The sequence below is a fragment of the Microcaecilia unicolor genome, chromosome 1 (genome assembly GCF_901765095.1).
Source record: "Microcaecilia unicolor chromosome 1, aMicUni1.1, whole genome shotgun sequence".
Taxonomy (NCBI): domain Eukaryota; kingdom Metazoa; phylum Chordata; class Amphibia; order Gymnophiona; family Siphonopidae; genus Microcaecilia; species Microcaecilia unicolor.
In genome coordinates, this window is record NC_044031.1 from 673,508,519 (window position 1) to 673,531,912 (window position 23,394).

The 23,394-nt window shown below is 43.6% G+C and overlaps 1 protein-coding gene across 1 annotated transcript in view; it reads right to left on the reverse strand.

The window, feature by feature from the left end:
- LOC115460605 (synaptotagmin-5-like) overlaps positions 1-12,084 on the reverse strand; it is a 70,381-nt gene extending 58,297 nt beyond the window's left edge. Inside the window, exon 1 of the mRNA XM_030190365.1 lies at positions 11,980-12,084. Coding sequence (XP_030046225.1) covers positions 11,980-12,052 — 73 coding nt within the window. The 5' untranslated portion in view covers positions 12,053-12,084. The remainder of the gene's footprint in view (positions 1-11,979) is intronic.
- Between the last annotated feature and the right edge of the window lie 11,310 nt (positions 12,085-23,394).

A 23,394-nucleotide genomic window follows, 5' to 3' on the forward strand; every position in this document is an offset into this window, starting at 1 on the left:
AGAGCGGAGCTGGGCTGAGGGAGGCAAAAATTCTGTGCCTATTCATGCTGGGCTCAGGCCCACCCAAAAGCAGCCATCTGGCTATACTCCCTGCATATTATTACTTCAACCTTAGATTAATCATATTTTTTTTTTGTTACATTTGTACCCCACACTTTTCCCACTCATGGCAGGCTCAATGTGGCAGGTAATGGAGGGTTAAGTGACTTGCCCAGAGTCACAAGGAGCTGCCTGTGCTGGGAATTGAACTCAGTCCACCACCCTAACCACTAGGCCACTTCTCCACTCAATTTGGTTGCCAATTTCTACAAGGATTACTTTCAAGCTGCTTTGCTTTGTTTATAAGGCCTTTTGTGAGAATGCCCTTACACATCTTTCCGATGAGCTATGCAGACAGGTGAGTCAGCGCTCATTGTATTCTTTCCAGCGCTCTCTGCTTCAGCTTTCTTTACTGGGTTCAGGAAAATTGACTTCAACCAGGAACAGAGAGCTTTTGTTATATGGGACCTTCCCTGTGGAACTCTGACAGTTGAAATCAGTTGCATCACCAGTTATGTTGGTTTACATAAAAGCTTTAAAAACTTGGTTTATGAAAAAATATTTTGGTAGTTCTTAATTTCCCCTTTTTTTTTTAAATAATATTTTGCTATAATGTCTATTTTTGCTTATTATATTGCACTGATAGGGTTTGTATTTTTGTTCTGAACATTTCTATTATTGTAAACTGCCTTAAAACCTTGTTGTACTAAGCAGTATATCAAATCACTAAATCAAACCAAATAATGCCCTTTAGTAAAAGGTCCCCATAGCTTGTTTCTAGAGCAAAGATTTTTCTGCTGATTCACCTGATTGGGTAGGGTAGGCCTCATCTCCATCCCCTATCCTAGTTCTGACACTCTCAAGAGGCCTCACTCATTTGCAGCTGACCCCACTGTTTTAACTCAAAGCCTAAACACTAACAAACATATTTTATCTGTATTTATTAGATCATGTGTGTTTGTAAAAACACTGTGTACATCTGAGAGTGCTACACAAATAACACTAGCAAGAATGACAAGAAGCTGCCACAAATGTTACATTAATAATTTCTTTCTACCTATAAAACATCCACGCACTTATGCCACCCAAAGATCTGACTATATTTCCTGCTGCCCTAGACAAAGAATATTTCCAGAAGGATCCTTACACAACTCTCATTAGAGTTTACACTTTTGCACTGAGGTGGCGACAAGGGCTCCCACACTAACCCAGCAGTAACTGGGCAACAAGTGGCACTGCTGAATTATTGCCAGGTAAACACCAGTACTACAAAAATTAAAATATTTTTGCAGCGCCAGAAATGGCGTATCCTGGGGGTGGGAACTACTGCTGGGCTGCTGCGGTAGCCTGACTGTACTTCCAGTTTAGCAAGCAGTAAGCCCGCATTAGGCTTACTGCCGCTTAGTAAAAGATCCCCCTCAGGTCTTTATGTTATATTGTAAAATTATTGATTTTTATTTCACATTGAGGCCAGGAAGAGAGGAAAATGTGGCTGCATCAGAAGACTGGGGTCAGTGGGAAGGAGAATTTTACTGGTTGGTTGATGCCCAGGAGGAAGGTACCCACAACAGTTCAGCACCAGTGAGGGGGTTTCATGCAGTGCTAAACTACAAAAAGTGAAATGCAAAAAAAAAAAAAAGATGTGTGATTTTTGGGCACTGCAGTACGGGAGCCGGACTTTTGAGCGCCTGTGACTTCAGATACCGCCTTTTGGGTGCCCAAGTGGCAGCATCTAAAAGTTTTTTCTGCATCTCCAGTGCAAGGTGTTGGGTGGCAGTCCTTGCAGCAGAAAGGAGATCATAGCTACCGGTCCTTGCAGAAAAGGGAAGGGAGATCATAGCTGCCCCAGGTGGTGCCTCTGAGGCTCACTGCCCCATACAATGGCGCCCCCAAATATAAAACATGGAAAATCTAGCCTTTTCTTTGGACAAAATTGCTAGAAAACAAGAAGGTGAAATCAGGTCCCTGACTATGTGTTCTTTGCTGAATGACCGTTTGTCTGGATTGGCTAAATAGTCAGCTTTTAGAGTTAAGGAGAAAGAAGTTAATGTTATAACAGGATGCCTAGGTTAATTGCGCAGGAAGGTGCTTATTTTGCTGCTCTTTTATAAAGACACATACATGGGCAAATATGATTTATTTATTTATTTTATTACATTTGTACCCTGTGCTTTCCCACTCATGGCAGGCTCAATGCGGCTTACATGGGGCAATGGAGGGTTAAGTGACTTGCTCAGAGTCACAAGGAGCTGCCTGTGCCTGAAGTGGGAATTGAACTCAGTTCCTCAGTTCCCCAGGACCAAAGTCCACCACCCTAACCACTAGGCCACTCCTCCACTCCATATTAAACTTCAGTTGTAAACAGCCATTGGCTACCCGGGGGACACCGGTGCCGGAAAGAATATTTGAAGCGGGGGAGTCAGAGAAACTAAACAAATTCTCTGTAACCTTGGAGGATGTAATGGGTCAGTTCAGCAAGCTGAAGAGTAGTAAATCACCGGGACCTGATGGTATTCATCCCAGAGTATTAATAGAACTAAAAAATGAACTTGCGGAGCTACTGTTAGAAATATGCAATCTGTCCCTAAAATCGAGTGTAATACCGGAAGACTGGAGGGTAGCCAATGTTACTCCGATTTTTAAGAAAGGTTCCAGAGGAGATCCGGGAAATTATAGACCGGTGAGTCTGACGTCGGTGCCGGGCAAGATGGTGGAGGCTATTATTAAGAATAAAATTGCAGAGCATATACAAAAACATGGACTGATGAGACAAAGTCAGCACGGATTTAGTGAAGGGAAGTCTTGCCTCACCAATCTAATGCATTTTTTTGAGGGGGTAAGCAAACATGTGGACAATGGGGAGCCGGTTGATATTGTATATCTGGATTTTCAGAAGGCGTTTGACAAAGTGCCGCACGAAAGACTCCTGAAGAAATTGCAGAGTCATGGAATCGGAGGTAGGGTATTATTATGGATTAAGAACTGGTTGAAAGATAGGAAGCAGAGAGTAGGATTGCGTGGCCAGTATTCTCAGTGGAGGAGGGTAGTTAGTGGGGTCCCGCAGGGGTCTGTGCTGGGTCCGTTGCTTTTTAATGTATTTATAAATGACCTAGAGATGGGAATAACTAGTGAGGTAATTAAATTCGCCGATGACACAAAATTATTCAGGGTCGTCAAGTCGCAGGAGGAATGTGAACGATTACAGGAGGACCTTGCGAGACTGGGAGAATGGGCGTGCAAGTGGCAGATGAAGTTCAATGTTGACAAGTGCAAAGTGATGCATGTGGGTAAGAGGAACCCGAATTATAGCTACGTCTTGCAAGGTTCCGCGTTAGGAGTTACGGATCAAGAAAGGGATCTGGGTGTCGTCGTCGATGATACGCTGAAACCTTCTGCTCAGTGTGCTGCTGCGGCTAGGAAAGCGAATAGAATGTTGGGTGTTATTAGGAAGGGTATGGAGTCCAGGTGTGCGGATGTTATAATGCCGTTGTATCGCTCCATGGTGCGACCGCAGCTGGAGTATTGTGTTCAGTACTGGTCTCCGTATCTCAAAAAAGATATAGTAGAATTGGAAAAGGTACAGCGAAGGGCGACGAAAATGATAGTGGGGATGGGACGACTTTCCTATGAAGAGAGGCTGAGAAGGCTAGGGCTTTTCAGCTTGGAGAAGAGACGGCTGAGGGGAGATATGATAGAAGTGTATAAAATAATGAGTGGAATGGATCGGGTGGATGTGAAGCGACTGTTCACGCTATCCAAAAATACTAGGACTAGAGGGCATGAGTTGAAGCTACAGTGTGGTAAATTTAAAACGAATCGGAGAAAATTTTTCTTCACCCAACGTGTAATTAGACTCTGGAATTCATTGCCGGAGAACGTGGTACGGGCGGTTAGCTTGACGGAGTTTAAAAAGGGGTTAGATAGATTCCTAAAGGACAAGTCCATAGACCGCTATTAAATGGACTGGAAAAATTCCTCATTTTTAGGTATAACTTGTCTGGAATGTTTTTACGTTTGGGGAGCGTGCCAGGTGCCCTTGACCTGGATTGGCCACTGTCGGTGACAGGATGCTGGGCTAGATGGACCTTTGGTCTTTCCCAGTATGGCACTACTTATGTACTTATGTACTTATGTACACATAGAACCACCTATAAATAACTTCTTTTAGTTTTTTAAAACATTAAACTTCTGCAGAACGTATTCATCTTTCTCATCATTTAATTCACTACTCTACTTCTCCCATTCTTAGGTCTCTTATCAAAACCGGCTTACAAACAGATAACCCACAAGCATACCAGGGCCTCTATATTTTCAGTACAAGGACCACAATTAGGGAATTTACTGCTCCCACAATTGTGATAGCAAATATCCCTTCCCCAATTCAAAGCTGACTTAAAAACATTCCTTTTTAATGACACCTTCTGCTAACCTCCCAATATATTTTATAGGTCCTATTGAGGAATCCATGAAAGTCACTGGTGATTACCTTTCATGTGTACCCCACCCCCATCTTTCTGTTTTTATTGCAATTCTGGCCCCCCCCCCCCCTTCCAATATTGTCTGTCTTATGTGGGTCACTATTTCTATTCTATTCTATTATGTTTCTAGATTGTAAGTCACCTAGGTGTTACACCTATAAGGCAGGGTAGAAAATAGTGATAAACTTGAAATTAGATGCCTATCGGGCTCTTTTCTCAGAAAAACGTCCAAATCAGTATTTTTGAAATCCATTTTTAGATGTTTTTCTCTGAAGTCCACCAAAAGTGCATCCAAATCTCAAGGGGGAGCGCCAGGGGTGTGTTCAGGGTGGAACTTGGGCATTCCTAAGACTTAGACGTTTTTCAGCTATAATGGAACAAAACAAAAACATCCAGGACTAAGATGTTTTGAGCTAGACCTGTTTTTATTACGAATAAGGCACAAAAAGGTGCCATAAATAACCAAATGACCACTGGAGGGAATCAGGAATGACCTCCCCTTATTTCCCCAGTGGTCAATAACCCCCTCCCAACCCCCCAAAATGTGATGAAAAACATTACTTACCAACCTCTATGCCAGCCTCAGATGTTATACTGAGGCCCATTAGAACAGCAGGCAGGTCCCTGGAGTAGTCTAGTAGTGGTGCAGTGCACTGCAGAAAGGTGGACCCAGGTTTCTACCTCCCCCTACTTGTTAGACTTGTGGAGGAAACTGTGAGCCCTTCAAAACTCACCAGAAACCCACTGTACCCACATATAGGTGCCCCCCTTCACCTGTAAGGGCTATGGTAGTGGTGTATAGTTGGGGGCAGTGGGTTTTGCGGGGCTCAGCATATAAGGTTAGGGAGCAATGGTGAGATGTGTACCTGGGAGCAGTTTATGAAGTGCACTGCAGTACCCCCTAGGGTGCCCTATTGCTGTCCTGGGATATCAGGGAGACCAGTCTACAAAAAATGCTGGCTCCTCCTACATCCCAGTGGCTTGATTTTGTGCGTTTTGCGCTTGGATTTTTTTTTTAATGTACCAAAAAACAAAACGTCCAAATCACAAAATGTTGTTCAGAACAGTATTTTAGAAAAACAAAACATAGACGTTGTTCTTTTTTGAAAATGACCTTCTTTCCTATTCGGATTTTGGACGTCATATCGAAAATGCTCCTCCACGTAACCTTATAAAATACTAGTGCAAATCCTGCAACAATCATATCTAGACTGAAGGCGCAAATATTATGCCTGCTCAAGAGGATGGGTAAATGTTTCCACTTACAGCATGTAAATATGCACATGGATTAGAAGATTTTAAAATCAATGGGGTAGATATTCAGTTGGTGGCTGTTAGCATTATGCTCGGATATTCAATGCCAGGCCATGTCTGGGCCCCGGCATTGAATATCAGGGGAATGCCGCTGGCTGAAACTTAACCAGTTATGTGCAATATTCAGCATTTAACCGGCTATGAAGAACCACATAAAGATAGGACCAAGGAGGCTGGATTGACAGGACACACTGGGAGCATGCTTGGCCCATTATCTGGCCTGAAGCCAGTAGGTGGAGCTTACTGCCACATAAAGTAATTCATTTTGAGTATATCAAGATGGCAGCTGCTGCGTCAGGGGCGTAGCCACGGGCGGGCCTGGACGGGCCCAGGCCCAACCACTTTCCCTCCAGGCCTGCCCAACCAACGTCTGCCCCGCCCCGGAGCTACCAGCTCCGTCAATGGACAGATGACCCTCTTCTCCTGCCACCTGGCACCCAGCCTTAAAAAAAAAAACAACGGTGAAGCGCCGCGCATCTGCTCTGCACTGCTGTAAAGCAAGCAAATCACCTCATCGCATTTGCCCTTCAATCACTGTCTCCCGTCCTCATGGAAATAGGAAGTTACATCAGAGGGCGGGACACAATGATTGAAGGGCCAACGCGACAAGGCAATTTGCTTGCTTTACAGCAGCGCAGAGCAGAACATACGCGAGGCGCTTCACCGGGTTTTTTTTTTTTAAAGGCTTGGTGCCGGGTGGCACTGGTAGGAGAAGAGGGTCGTCTGTCCGTCGATGAAGCTGGTAGGCAGGTGGGGACTGGGTCAGGGAGGGGGGCTCAGATGGGAGAAGGGGTCTGGGTGGGGTGGAGTGGGGAGAGGAGATGAGGGGCTCAGATGGGGGTCTGGGTGGGGTGGGGAGGGGCTCAGATGGGAGAAGGGGTCGGGGACGTGGTCTGGGTGGGGTGGGACTCAGATGGGAGAAGGGGACTGGGTCTGGGGTCTGAGAAGGGGGCAGGAGGGAGAATGGGGCCATGCCTGGGGCAGGTGGGAGAATGGGTCTGGAGCTGAAAATGGGGGCCCTAATGCAAGGCATGTGGATGAAGGGAACTGGGGGCTGAAAAGGAGGGTAGGTGGGATAAGGGGGCTAGTACTGGAACTGGGGGCTAAAAAGGGGCAGGGCCTGAAACTGTGCGGACTGGGGGCTGAAAAGGGGACAGGGAGAAGTGGCTGGGGGCTGAAGCTCCGGACTGGTGGGAGAAAAGGGCTGGGGCTGAAACTGGGGACTGAAAAGGAGGAGCAGGTGGGAGATGTGGGCTGGGGCTGGAACTAGGGGCAGGTGGGATAATGGGGCTGGAACTGGGGGCCAGAAAGAAGGGGCAGCAAGAGGGAGGGCAGACCCTGGATGGATGGGTGAGGGAGGGCAAATGGAGGATTGAGGGGGCAGAGAGAAAGGGCAGACAGTGGATAGAAGGGATGGCAGAGAGAAAGCGAAGACAGATGCTGGATGGAAGGAAGACGGTGAAAAGAAGATGAGGAAAGCAGAAACCAGAGACAACAAACTGTAAATAAAATATATATTTTTATTTTTTTTGCTTTAGGATAAAGTAGTATTGTAGATGTATTAATAAATGTTTATAAATAGAACATGTAAATAAGGTAATCTTTTTATTGGACAAATTTTAATACATTTTGACTAACATTCAGAGAACAAAACCCCCTTCCTCAGGTCAGGATAGGATACTGTAACAGCACTATACTGTATTGACCTGAGGACAGAGGTTTTGGCCTCTGAAAGCTAAATGTATTAGTCCAATAAAATGGTATTATTTTATTTTCTATGTTTGTTTTATTTCTATTTGTTAATTTGTAAAGAGGTGATTGGTACTTGTTAGTTTTTTCAAATGTACATCTGCTGTCTTTATATTTTGCACAGTACTAGGGGACATTTTCTGTTTCTGTGGTGTTGTATTGTATGCAGAGTCTGGCATCTTGGGGGTTCAGTTTAATTTTTGTCTAAATAGAAAGTTTATGATTACTTATTCTGTAGTGGATTAGGGTGTATCTGTGTTTGTGAAAAAGACATGGCTTTCTGTTGGCATTGACTGTGCAGGATCATCGATCTGTACTATTCTGTCTGGTTTCGCTTTACAATAGGTGAATTGATGTTCTAGTGCTCTCTGTAGTGTTTAAGATGCTTTCCTTTTCCTTGTGTGACTTGTAGAAATTAGTGCTTATGGTATGCTAGAATTGCTCTATAGGTCCTGAGTGTTTTGTATTCACAGTACGCCTAGTACTGGATTTTGGAGGGGGGTGTTAAAAAATGACCAGCCCCGGGTATCAACTACCCTAGGTATGCCACTGCTTTGATCACTGTCGCTGCCTTTTTTCCCTGTGGCTGATGCCAAACTATGGGGGAGGGGGAAGGGCAGGGTTGATGCCGGGCTACAGTTCCAGGCTGGAAATTTTGGGACAGTCCTGCATTTATGACCACCTATTGTTATGGGACTTGCAGCATTGATTTCCATGGGCAGAATCAGGCACTGCAAATCCCACACTGATTTGGGTTATAAAGTTTAAATCAGGACTGCACAAAATCTCAAGCCTGGAACTGGGTAATTTGCCATCTCTGTGATTCCTAATTTTTTGTGTTTTATTCTGCAATTTGTAAGGGGGTGGTCTGTGTTCTTGGCATCTCTGCAATTTGTAATTTTTTGTCTTTTATTCTGCAGTTGGTAAGGGGTGGTCTGTGCTCTGCATGTGACCAACGTAAAAGATTCTGTGTGCATGTAGTTTGTGTGGGGATCTATAGGAGTCTGACTTCTCTGGCTTTTTAAATGGGAATGTCAGTTTCAGAATTTATCTGTTTTATGAATACAGCTTAATCAGGCATTTGCATTTGTTACAAAGCAAAGTTTGAAGGATATGTGCCATTGAAATGTTTGCCTTATAGCAGTCATATTTGGTCAAGTTTAAGATATGGGATAAAATCACTATATTTAAAAATGTTGGTGTTCCATGAACCAAGTATGTGGTTTGTATTAATGGAGGAGAGCTGTTGCACAGACTGTTTACTTAGAAATCCATCATCAAGTGCACTGTAAGGTATTATTAAGGAATATCCCAAGAAACACTACTCACACCTAGTGCCCACCCAAAATGTCAGGTCTGGCTACGTCACTGTGCTGCGTAGGGAAGCAGTTAAACCTACTTGGGTGTAGATGGTTTCAGCATTGTCACGTGATGCCATCTCCTGTCAATCAAACCTCCTTGGGTAGGATTGTATTTTATGTGGTCCTATTTATGCAGTTATCGGCATGTATACTCTGGAGGAAAGGAGAAACAGGGGTGATATGATACAGACGTTCAAATATTTGAACGGTATTAATCTGCAAACGAACCTTTTCCGGAGATGCGAAGGCTACAGACGTTCAAATATTTGAACGGTATTAATCTGCAAACGAACCTTTTCCGGAGATGCGAAGGCGGTAGAACGAGAGGACATGAAATGAGATTGAAGGGGGGCAGACTCAAAAAAAATGTTAGGAAGTATTTTTTCACGGAGAGAGTAGTGGATGCTTGGAATGCCGTCCCGCGGGAGGTGGTGGAAACAAAAACGGTAACGGAATTCAAACATGCGTGGAATAAACATAAAGGAATCCTGCTCAGAAGGAATGGATCCTAAGGAGCTTAGACGAGATTGGGTGGCAAAGCCGGTGGCGGGAGACGGAGATGGTGCTGGGCAGACTTATACGGCTGTGCCAGAACCGGTGGTGGGAGGCGGGGCTGGTGATTGGGAGGCGGGGAAAGTGCTGGGCAGACTTATACGGTCTGTGCCCGGAAAAGGACAGGTACAAATCAAGGTAACGTATACACAAAAAGTAGCACATGTGAGTTTATCTTGTTGAGCAGACTGGATGGACCGTGCAGGTCTTTTTCTGCCGTCATCTACTATGTTACTATGATTAAGTGCTGACTCTGCCCCTGGAGCTCCGACAAAATAACTGGTTTCAGCTTGGGTGCTAACTGGGCATTTTCAGCCAGGTTAAATGCTACTGGATATGTCCAGTTATCCCCGGACATGCAATTTAAACAGCCAGAAGATTGATCCTAATGCATCAACTTCACAAATCCACCTGCACTATACTAAGACCATACCCCTGGAAACCCTACAGTTATAAGAACCATTTTATAGACATATACTGCCACCTATGTGTTAAAACAGCTCTATAAAATTACTTCATAAACATCCAGTTTTGCTACTGTGATATTCCTACACATGGATTTAAATAACAAGACAATTTAACAATAACAACATTTATTATCTAAATATATAATAAATTATAAATCAAAAGGCCACTTCCAGCTACTAATTCACTGACCCTCCCCCACACAGTTAAATTAGGTAACGAGTTAAAGATTTTGTTATGTAGATTTGCAAAATCATTTTCATATGTAACCTTTTATCTGGACACTCAGTTTAAAAATGCCTACTACTGTACTTGCCCTGCAATGAGGAGCAACATTCTGCACTACCATATTTAGAGGCCCTTTTACAAAGCTGTGTTAAAAAGCAGCCTTGGTACAGTCTTACATGGGTCTTTCCTACATGCCAAGGCCATTTTTACTGCTGCAGTAAAAGGCCAATTTTCCATTATTTGAATTAATGGCTATGTGCTAATGTTGCCATTGGCGTGTGGCCATTAAAAATAAAATTAGCACGTGAGCACTTACCGGAACCTATTTTGTAGGTGGTAAGGGCTTACATGATAATCCTGTGCTAATCAGTTAGCATATGGTAATGTATATGAACTAACTGATTAGGGCAGAAACGCTGACTCTCTGTCCCCCCAGATACACCCCCTCTGCAAAAAAAATAAACATATTTTTAGTGTGTGGCTTGTGCACACAGATTGGGATCTCCGCAGGACGCCTAAGAGCAACCAGTGGTAAGCTCTTAAGCATGCGCTAGCATTTATTGCAGCTTAGTAAAAGTGCCCCCTAATTAAAAAGACCATTGATGTCAGATAGTACAGGATTATTTCTCTCAGATTGGTGAATGCAATCATAACCTCTAACTTTTCAAAATGGAGCCACAAGAAGGAAACCAACACTGCCTGCTGTAACGCTTTGAGTAAATGTGCTTAGATTTAAAAACATTTCTTTTTGTATATCAACATTTAGGCCTAAATTTACCCAAAGCATGCGACCATGTTAGCCTGCATTAATGCTGCGCTAGCATACATTATTAGTAAATAGATCCTGTCCAATAATGTGTATTTGTGCATGGTAATGCAATTGCATGCTTTAATAAATGTAGTCCTTATTCTGATAGTTTGAACCTTGACATCAGTTGGTTATTCAACCTAAGCAAAAACGCTAAGCCATGAACTTTCTCGTGCTCTAACAATGAATAATATAACTCAAGATTTATGAATTTGCCTTGTGGGTTTTTATAATTTAACCTAATATACTTCTTCTCACTGAAGCAATCCAAACCAGGATTCTTAGGGATGGGCAGCCAGAAAATGTTCATGTCATTTTTTCTGTTATTTTTTTTGTTCCAGAATGAATATCATTACGAGCACGTGCTGTTCTTAAAGAGTGCACACATGTGCAAAGAGAACACACGCATTAAAAAGTGTGCACTGTATGCAAAGAGTGTGCACTCTTTCCCAATAGTGCACTCATATGTGCACTGTTGGGAAAGTGTGCCCTCTTTTTACTTAGTGCACACTTATTAATAAGAGTGTGCCCTCTGCATGTGTGTGCACTTTTCTTACATGTGTGCACTTATTATTGGTGAATGACATTTCATCATAAATAACAAACTCATCCCGTTACTGGTCTTCCTGCAGTCATGAACACTAGCTGAGTAAGGAATTGCCCCTCTAATAGTAAGGTAGTTAGAAGAGAAACACTTTGGCTACCCCCGGCATTGCATATAATGTCAGACTCTGTAGTGTGTGCAATTTTTCCTCACTTGGTTGTATAGTACATAAATGATTGCTCAGGAATTATACAGTACTTCATGTATTATCCTTACTGAAAGCAAGCTTCCTGTGACCTCATCCTCTGTTGAATGCTATGTCCACTTTACTCTCACAAGAAACTTTGTGCTGTATAACTTAAAACCTTTATGTTTTTTTTTTTTTTTAAATAACCCAGTGCTATGCTCTACCCAGTTCTATATCCAAGTACTCTCTCCTACCTGACTCATTGATGTAGCTTTCAATGTGATCCGGTGTGAGATGTGCCGCTTCTTCAGACAGGCTCACCTTCATGGACACGAGAAAGAGATTGTGTCTTCCTCCAAGAAAAGAAACTGCTGCCACCAATGGTCAGACAAAACTCTAGTGAAGTGAGCAGGTGTCTGTGTGTGCTGCTTAGTAGAGCACTGAGACAGCATGTGCCAGTTTGATAACAGGGCCAAGAATGACTACAGGTTTACAGAAAGCTGAGCAAACAGAAGCCAAATTCCACTGTTTACTCTCCTCTACTCATGTGAGCCTGCCTGGGAAAGGACATCTTTAGCTAACAAGGAAAAGGAATTCAGGAGATTGTACTGACGAAAACCTTCCTTAGAGTCACGCAGAGTAGCAGTTTTCTGAATGGCTCTTTGAGACCTTGCCAGACTTCTTGGGATTAGCATAGTGGCTGTGTATAGTTACCAACCAACCTGTATGTCAAAGGGACAGAGTGGGGCCAGTCTCCCATATGACTTCCTGACTTCATAATACTGTTTTCTATAAAAGAGAAGCATTTACTGTTAGGAAAATTGCCTTCTCTGACAAGTGGGCAAGATATTCTTTCAGAAGGGGGTAAAACATGGATACATAGAACTATACACTTAGTTGCATTGGTATGTTTTGAAGGTATAGGGATTCTGTTATAGTTGATGTCTACATGGAAACACACACATTTCATCCAAATTATGAAAAAAGGTAAAGAACTCATTCTTGTGTTTCTTACAAAACTGAGATAGCATGACGACCTCAGGTCATCAGGGAACAGGACAGGCTGACCTATTCCTGCTTTTGACAGATTTATGTAATGCTAGTAGTACTTTGATTTCTCGAAAGAAAACAAAATCTTAAGGCCACATCTGTAATAGAGTGGCAATTCAAAGCCAGAGAAACAGAGCCGCTTGCCTCAGACAGCTTGAAGCTATGTGAACACACTAGGGTCTAATTACATCACTGAGGAAATTGGACGTGTGAACCCTTACAGACTGGTAACTACTGGGAAGGAGAAAGCACGTCACATTACCGGGCGAGCTCAACAGTTCTGTTCACTGAAGGAGCAGATCTGCATAGCACCATACAGTGCTAGAGCAAGGGTGGGCAACCATGGTCCTTGAGGACCACAACCCAGTTGAGTTTTCAAGATTTCCACAATGAATATGCGTGAGATGGATTTGGATGCAATGCTTCTGTTGAATGCAAATAGATCTCATGCACATTCATTGTGGCAATCTTGAAAAGCCAACTGGGTTGTGGCCCTTGAGGACTGTGGTTGCCTACCCCTGTGCTAGAGCCTGAGTCACACAGCTAACCTAAACTTAGTCTACTTCAGTGGTTCTCAGTCCAGTCCTTGGGACACACTTAGCCTATTTGGTTATCAAGATACACACAATGAATAGGAATGAGATTTGCAGGCCCTGCTTCCAATGTATGTAAATCTCTGACATACATATTTATTGTGTATAGCCTGACAGCCTGACTGGCTGAGTCTGTCCTGAGGACAAGGCTGAGAACCTCTGGTCTATTTTAAAGCATGCTCTTAGGTGTAATTTATACTATAAGAAAGAGCAGCAAGTTGGTTCAAACAGTTTTATTGAAATAAATATAAAAAAAAGGTGGTTTCAGGTGTGTAAATAATAATTAATCTAGCCCAACATGCTTTAGCATAGAAATGCTTGCATCAGAGGCAATTTGAGAACCGATTATAATTCAGACACTATCTAGCTTATTTTCGAAAGGGAAGGACGCCCATCTTCTGACACAAATTGGGAGATGGGCGTCCTTCTCCTGAGGTCGCCCAAATCGGCATAATCGAAAGCCGATGTTTTGCATCCTCAACTGCTTTCCGTCGCGGGGACGGCCAAAGTTCACGGGGGAGTGACGGCAGTGTACCGAAGGCGGGACAGGGGCGTGGTTACTAGATGGGCGTTCTTGGCCAATAATGGAAAAAAGAAGGGCGTCCCTCACGACCATTTGGTCGACTTTACTTGGTCCCTTTTTTTCACGACCAAGCCTCGAAAAGGTGCCCGAACTGACCAGATGACCACCAGAGGGAATCGGGGATGACCTCCCCTTACTCCTCCAGTGGTCACCAACCCCTCCCACCCTAAAAAAAAATTAAAAAACATTTTTTACAGCCTCTATGCCAGCCTCAAATGCCATACCCAGCTCCATGACAGCAGTATGCAGGTCCCTGGAGCAGTTTTTAGTGGGTGCAGTGGACTTCAGGCAGGTGGACCCAGGCCCATCCCCCCCCCCACCTGCTACACTTGTGGTGGTAAATGTGAGCCCTCCAAAACCCACCCGAAACCCACAGTACCCACATGTAGGTGCCCCCCTTCAATCCCTAAGGGCTATGGTAGTGGTGTACAGTTTTGGTGAGTGGGTTTTAGGGGGGGGGTTGGGGGGCTCAGCACCCAAGGTAAGGGAGCTATGCACCTGGGAGCAATTTGTGAAGTCCACTGCAGTGCCCCCTAGGGTGCCCAGTTGGTGTCCTGGCATGTGAGGAGGACCAGTGCACTACGAATGCTGGCTCCCTCCCACAACCAAAGGGCTTGGATTTGGTCGTTTTTGAGATGGGCGTCCTCGGTTTCCATTATGGCCAAAAACTGGGGACGACCATCTCTAAGGTCGACCTAAATGTTGAGATTTGGGCGTCCCCGACAGTATTATCGAAACGAAAGATGGACGCCCATCTTGTTTCGATAATATGGGTTTCCCCGACCCTTTGTGGGGACATCCTCAGAGATGGGCGCCCCCGTTCGATTATGCCCCTCTATACATACATCTCTATCTATAAACAGGAAAACAGAAAAGCAAAAGAACAAAACAAAAATAAAACAGATTAGCCAACAACAACAAAAAAATAGTATAAGTATATATGTGTACATTTTTACCTTGTGAACTGTACTACGTTACAACACTAGCAATATATACAGCCCTTACTGATATGCTGGAAAACAAGAAAATATTTTCTAGGATCATCTGGAGGAGTGGCCTAGTGGTTAGAGCACCGGTCTTTCAATCCAGAGGTGGCCGGTTCAAATCCCACTGCTGCTCCTTGTGATCTTGGGTAAGTCACTTAACCCTCCATTGCCTCAGGTACAAACTTAGATTGTGAGCGCTCCTGGGACAGAGAAATATCCAGAGTACCTGAATGTAACTCACACCTTGAGCTACTACTGAATAAGGTGTGAGCAAAATCTAAATAAATAAATAAATATATGAACTATAGTTATATAGTAGAGGAGTAGCCTAATGGTTACTGCAGTGGGCTTTGATCCTGACAGTCTGGGTTTGATTCCCACTGCAGCTCCTTATGACTTTAGGCAAGTCACTTAACCCTCCATTGCCCCTGGTATAAAAATTTAGGAGACCTTTTACTAAGCTGCTGTAAAAAGGGTCCTGTGGCAGCGGCTGTTTCTGCTGCATGCCTGGGCCCCTTTTACCGCAGCGAGTGAAAATAGCCAAAAATGAAATGACTATGCGGCAAGTTTGCACTTGCCATGCAGTCATTTCGCAGGGAACACTTACTGCCACCCACTGAGGTGACAGTAAGGACTCTTGGCAGTAACCTGGCGGCACGTGATGCTGCCTGATTACTGCTGGGTAATCCCTCTGTGGAAATATTCTTTCAATATTTCTGCTAGCGCCAGAAATGGCAGGTGCTGGGGGCAGAACTACCACTGGCACCCATGTTGGGCCTTCTGCAACCCTTTAGTAAAGGGGCCTCTTAGACTGTGAGCCCACTAGGGACAGAGAAAGTACCTGCATATAATGTGTACAGCACTGCATACATCTAGTAGCACTATAGAAATGATTAGTAGTAGTAGTAGTATATTTGTCATGACAATTCTATTACTTTCTATTTAAGGAGACCAATTCACATCTGCAAGGCAAATTATATCACCAAATAATTACAAGACAATACCTCACTTTTGTATTTAGTTCAAATGAATGTCATAATTTAATTCAACTAACACAGTCCTTTCTTTCTAACCACCTTATTGTGACTTGTGTGCAGTGTCAACCACAGATTCTACCTACTTAATACATCATTGTACTTGCTAATTGTCCATCTTTTAGTCCAACAATGGAAGATTTAATCTAATGTGTAACGGTGTTAACATAAATAAGGTTTTACCTATTGGTGGATGTATAAGGAAAAGATGTATTTATTTATTTGTTGCATTTGTAGCCCACATTTTCCCACCTCTTTACAGGCTCAATGTGGCTTACAATACATCATGAATAGTGGAAATGAGGAGAATAGGCAATTGGTATTACAGAAGGATTTGGAGTTACATGATAATGATAAAGCATAATAGTGAAATAACAAGAAAACATTTTAAGATAATTCTGGGTACATGTGGGGGATTTCACATGTGATGATCTTAGTGATATGAGAAATGAGTCTTCAGTAGTTTGCGGAAGCTGGTTAGTTCGTAGATCGTTTTTAGGTTGTGCGGCAGCGCGTTCCAGAATTGTGTGCTCATATAGGAAAAGGTTGATGTGTGCATTAGTTTATATTTTAGACCTTTACAGTTAGGGAAATGAAGATTAAGGAATGTGCGAGATGATTTTTTAGCATTCCTGGGTGGTAGGTCTATCAGGTCTGACATGTAGGCTGCGCCATCACCATGGATGATTTTGTGAACTAGGGTGCACATGCTAATTATATAGACCACCCCTCCCACACATTAAATATAAAGCCGACTCAGTAACCTATGCAAGTATTCTACTTTCCCACACTTTAATTAACACTTAATTGAGGTCACTGGATTTTCTACCTCTCCAGCAGCCAAGGAACAGAAAATAACTGTGTTTTAGAACAAGAGTTTTTGCTGTTTAGTTTCTACCTCTAGGTTATCCCCTTTCCCCCTCCTAGAGGAGCACCCAGAACTCATGTCACCAGAATCTACCTAATTGAAAAGAAAAACTTTTGAAAATAATTGAATCTTGGGTATTACATTTGTGCTTGACCAAAGTGGATAAGTATTAAAGAAAGGGAACAATACTAATATTTTCTGAAGTAAACATGGATAAACAATGCTAAGAAACTTGTTGCAAGAGGACAACATCATAATAATGGACTAAAAGATGGACAGTTAGAGAAAACAAGTACAATGATTTATTACGTAGGTAGAACTTGTGGTTGACACTGCACACAATAAGGTGGTTGGAAAGAAATGACTGTGTTAGTTAGTTGATAAATTAAACTATAACATTCATTTGAACTAAATACAAAAGCGAGGTGTTCTTGTAATTATTTGATGACAATTCTATGTCATGTTTGACCCTGATACAAGCACTATCATGCCGAAACATGTTGGGCTGGATTAATTATTATATGTAAAGTTTGTATATATATATATATATATATATATATATATATATACACCTGAGAACCACCTTTTTAATATTTATTTCAAATAAAACTGAGCCAACTGGCTGCTCCAGTGCTTTCCTTTTTTTTTTAAATCTACATTCTGTGTTGTTCTTCGCCTCTCTTGTTTTGGTAATTTATATTATTCCTTTTGGCCCAGAGATGTATACAGGGACCAGTGTAGTTCATCATGTTCATTAAAGGAGCAATGAGCAAAGTGATCACATTTTTAGAAATGGTTATTACATACTGTATTTGCATGTATTTGTATAGTTGAAGTACTGACTTTTTAAAAATGTATTGAATGTATTTTATGACAGCATAACACATTGAAATACAACTAGTTATTCTGTTTGTGAATTGCTCTGGGTTGCACTGTGTTTAAGGAAGGCGGTATAGAAATTGATAGGTTGTAAGAACAAGAGTACAAATGTGTTTGATGGGAGAACAGGGTCATATCATAGGGATGGCTGAAAGATTTCCCAGTAGAGAAGAGCTTCTCATCCCAGTCCTCGGGACAAACCTTGCCAGTCAGTTTTTCAGGACACCCACAACTTTCTGAGAAGTTCCGAGAGAAGAGGACATTTCTTTGGTAAGTGAAAACTATTTTGCTTTGTGCTTTGGGAACAAAGATTGGGGTTTAAAGGAGGAATTGTAGGTTAGTGATAGGCAAAATAAAAATATAAAAAGCAAATTTCATCATCTAATCTCCATAGTCTTTTCCACTTAGTTTTAAAAACTTTGTACCACAGCATTAACAGACAGAATCTAGCAGGCACTGCAGGATCTAGTTTAGTATTAATGGGGAATAAAGAGAGAGAGAAAGAGAGAGGGAAAAGCAAGCAGGACCTAGTTTAGTATTAAGGGGGGAATAAAGAGAGAGAGAGAGAGAGAGAGAGAGAGAGAGAGAGAGAGAGAGAGAGAGAGAGAGAGAGAGCATTATTAACTAGTTGCCATAGTGTACAAACCTTTTTCCCATAGTTATAAAACTGAAATTTTCTCTAGAAATAGGCATTTTTCCCATAGTTTTAAACTGAAACCTTTTCTAGAGGTAGAAACTAAACAGCAAAAACTCTTGTTCCAAAACGCAGTTATTTTCTGTTCCTTGGCTGCTGGAGAGGTAGAACATCCAGTGACCTCAATTAAGTGTTAATTAAGGGTGGGGAAGTAGAATACTTGCATAGGTTACGGAGTCAGCTTTATATTTAATGTGTGGGAGGGGTGGTCTATAGAATTAGCATGTGCAGGTTATCCCCTTTCCCCCTCCTAGAGGAGCACCCAGAACTCATGTCACCAAAACCAAAGTTCTACCAAACAGGAACTGCTTGCCCAGTTTTCTCACGTTTCACATCTGCTTCTCTCAGCTGACCTTCTATCCTCGACACAATGTCCCTGGAAGCAGAGGTGTAGCTAGGTGGGTCGCCAGGGGAGTGGCCACTCCCCCAAATGGACCGGCACATATCTTAAATGTGACAGATTGTGTGAAAAATATGCACTGGCACCATCGGCAGTCTGCTCTCTGCTCCCCCCGCGCCCTCAACCTGGTTGTGCTACTGCCTGGAAGAAATCTTCCCTCTTAGCCTTTTTCTTACTTCCTTTTGAGGTCACGTCACATCTGAGTGATCCTGAGCACATCCCTGGCACAGTCATGAGAGGAGAACAAAAGTGAATTTGTTCACAGCAGTTCTGAGGCACATAAGTGTTTCCCTGGGAAGTTTAAAAATTACACTGGAGGGGCCCGTTCTGTGGTGTGTGTAAGAGTGAGGGTGGGGGAACTGCACAAGAGACAGGAAAGGCTATGTGACATATCTGGAAACTGGCTTGAGGTGTGTCGGGGCATGATGGGAAGGCATCTCCTGCGTGAAAGTTTAAAAGCTGGGGGGGGGGGGTGTCTTTCCTGCAGGGAAGTGTGATGGTTGGAGGGGGGGAGGGTCCATAGGGGGTGTCTCCTGTGGCACTGCACTGCTAAGTGTGTGTGCACACGTGTCCGGTGTCAGCTCACATGCATAGCTGCCGCCGGGAAGGATTATCAGCAGAATCAGGACAGCCATGGCTAGGGTGGTGAGTGGCTTGGCAGGAACCCCATCTCCCCCCTGTCCCAGAACCGGCCCCCATTGCCCTAGTTATTCTGTCTGCAGATCCATTTTCCTCCATCTGTTCCTGGACCAGAAGCTGAAAGCTGCCAGCTACACGGTCAGAGCCATGGAGACACCCCAGGGGAGCATCTACCATGGGATATGGTCTATACCGAATAGAACCTTTTCCCTCCCCACTCACTTTGCTGCTCCCCAGATCTGCACTGTGTCTGAATGCATGACTGTGGGGAGGAATAAGCAGTGAGCAAACATTGACCCGAAGTGAACGATGCTCCCGTTTTCTCTGAGTGACTGTTCAATGTGCTCACCTTAAAGGGAACACTGGTCACATGGGAACATTTCAACATTCCCATTAGGACTCCAGCAGCTGCATTCTGGACCACTTGTAACGCCCTGGTACTCAAAGATGACAAACCAGTATACAGGGCATTGCAGTAGTCCAACTCCACCAGAACCATACTCTGAACTACACACTGAAAGTCATACAAAGATAATATAGGTTTTAACTTATATATCAAGTGCAAATGTTTAAAGGCCATTTGGACTAAACTAGCAACCTGAGACTTCACTGTAAGTTTATTATCCAATACCCCCAGCAATTTCATTTATTTCCTCACAGGAACACACGTATCCCCCAAACAAGCTTTCTCCAGCCGCTCCACTAACTCTTTTCTACCAACAATTATTACTTCTGTTTTTGACACATTCAGAATAAGACCATTTTCTCTCATCTACTGCTGTACTCTCACCATATATCCACTTAACTGAGAATCCAAACTAGCACCCCATGACAAGATCGGGAAAAAGAACTGCACATCATCCGTATAGAAGCGATAAAAAAAAACAAACTCCTAAAGAATGAAGCAGCCTACCCAAAGGCGATAAACATGAAACAGCAGTGCCGACAACTCCAACCCCTGCAGTACTCCACAAGTAACTCCAACTGAAGTTGACACCTGCAAACCATTCTGTACAATCATCGATCTCCCTCTCAAGTACAAAATAAACCAACGAAGTACCTGTCCACCAAAATCCAATTCCTTCAACAAGCAATAAATCAAGATTTACTGAGTCAAAATCACCAAATACATCCAAACTAAACAAAATCAAGTATTATCTAAGCCTCTCTTTATTTGATCCACTGTCAAAATCAATAAAATCTCAACACTATTTGAATGCCAAAACCCATACTGAGACAGATCCAAATCTCCTACATTCTCCAAAAACTCATCAGGTTGTTGTAAAACTACTTTTTCAAGTAACTTACCCAAAAATGGATTATAGATATGGGCCTATAATTACCCAGTACAATAGGGTCCAAGCTGACATTCTTCAATAACGGCTGAACAGTAGCCTATTTCACAAAACTGGGGGAAAATTCCATCACTCAGACTTCATCACATTCCAGCATATAGAAGGCACAACCTCATGAGCAAGGGCACGCAAAACTCCTGATAAACAAGGATCTCGTAAAAAAAATCCCCCAAAACACGTAGGTGTTACTGAATGCACAAATCGCCTCCCTATCTCTTACCAATACAAACTCAGTTCACCTTTCACCCTTACTATCAATCCAATCTAAATCCCGCAAAACATTCTGAATGATCACATCCTTCCTTAATTTATCCACCTTCTGTAACAGAAAGGCAGCAAACATATCAGCATTTGGCCCTACAGCACTTTCCACCATTTTATACCCATGCAACAAACATTTTAGTTTGATATAACTCTCTGGGCCTATTCAAAGTTCCCTCAATTCTCTGATGAAAATACACATTCCTCATATCCTCACACAACCGCACATATTCAAACAAGTGGATATAACCATCATGATCATCAACATCTTTAGACTTATGCCATTTACACTCAGCTCGTCTCAATTCACGCCTTACTTGTACAATCGCAATTGTTCTCCATGGACACGGACAATGATCATCTTTAACCCTCACCTCTCACTTTGGGGCAACAACATCCAGAGCCTGGCCCAATGTATCTATCCATAAATCCACCGCATCATCCACTGAATCAATATTATCAAACATGAAACCAGAGGACCAAGCATTCCATAAATCAGTTATTGCAAAATGTGAGTGAACCTCTATCCTCCTATCAATAGGACTAACCCCATGCTTAGCCTCATACAAACACAACTGAAATGCTATGAGAGAATGATCTGACCATCCAACTGAATTAACCACTGGTCTACTAAGTAAACCACTCAATAATGCAGATCCTTAAAAAAAAAAAAAAAAAATCAAGGCCATGCCCTGCAACATGGGTAGCCTCATCTACTATTTGATGTAACAAAACTGCATCTACAAATGTTGTCTTTCAACAAAAACTGCAGGCTCTGGGACAGAGGGAAATCTGGACTTAAAAAAAAATATATCCTATATAATAATTTGCACCTCCGTCTGGATGCCTGGGTTCGTAACACAGTTCCCATTGGTCCGCCACAGGGCGGACCAATGGGAAGTGAGAGGGAAGGGAACCTAGCACCAGCCACCGGAGGTGAGTAAAGAACCCCCCCCCCCCCCGAGTTCCATGACCCCCTACCTCTCTCCCTCCTTCCACTCTCGTCTGTCCGAGTATCACGGGCCCACTCCCGTCCGACGGCCCCAATCCTGTCCGAGTTCCACGTCCCCCCTCTCCTCCGATTTCCACCGCCTCCCCTCCCTCTCTCTCTGTGGCCTCCAAGTGCAAGCAGGACGTGTGCAGCTGCCCCTGCCCTTCGTAAGTGCCGGCTGTTCTTTAAAACTTTTTACCTCCTGCTCCGTCGGCAACAGTGAAGGCCAGCATGCACGGATGCCGCTTCAGACTGCCTTCGCTTTTCTTTCAGCTGTGCCTCTGGTCCCACACTCATTTCCTGTTTGCGGAAGGGCGGGACCAGAGGCACAGCTGAAACAGAAGCGAGAGCGAAGGCAGTCTGAAGCGGCGTCCGTGTGTGCTGGACTTCACAGTTGCCAGCCGAGCAGGAGGTAAAAAGTTTTAAAGAACAGCCGGCACTTATGAAGGGCAGGGGCAGCAGCACACGTCCTGCTTGCACTCGGAGGCCACAGAGAGAGAGGGAGGGAGCCGCGGGGTTGTGGAACTTGGACGACAGTGGGAGCATGGAACTCGGAGGCCACAGGAGAGGGGGGGAAGGGGTCCTGGGCCGACAGGGGGGGGGAGAAGGGGGTCTTGGGACGAGAGAGGGGAGGGGCGGGTCCTGGAAGGGGAGGGGCGGGTCCTGGAATTCGAACGGCAGGTGGGGGGCCTGTAACTCCAACGGGAGGTGGGGTCCTGCAATTGTAAGGGGAGGGGGGTTCTGCTACCGTAAGGGGAGGGGGGTCCTGAAACTCGAAGGGGAGGGGCACCTGGAACACGGAGGATAGGGAGGGAGGGAGGTAGGGGGCATGGAACTCCGAGGGGAAGGGGGCTCGAACTCGGAGGGCAGAGAGGGATGGACGAACAGGGGTGTGGAACTCCAAAGATGGGTGCAGGGAGAGGGGGCTTGGGGGGGTGAGGGGGAGAGAGCCCTTGCTAGCGGCCATTTCATTTCACACAGAAATGGGCCTCTTTTACTAGTATGTGTATAATTAATCGTTGTAAGTGACTTTTGGGTATATATGTAGAAGTGGTTTAAAAATGTGAATAAATGCCATGAACAAATTATTTTTAAGCAAAAAAAAAAAAAAAAAAAAGATTTACAAAGAGACAATTAAGGAATATGAATAGGTATAAAAAGCAATACTTATGCAATCTTTAAGGGACATAGAGATTAGGATCTATCAGATTCTCATGTCACCACCATTTTGGCTTTAGTTGTGAGCCATGCACTGTCTTATGGTGAGCATGTATTCGTCATTCGATCCATATTTTTAAACGTTTTTCTAAACTTTTTTTCAAAACTTTCAATTGAC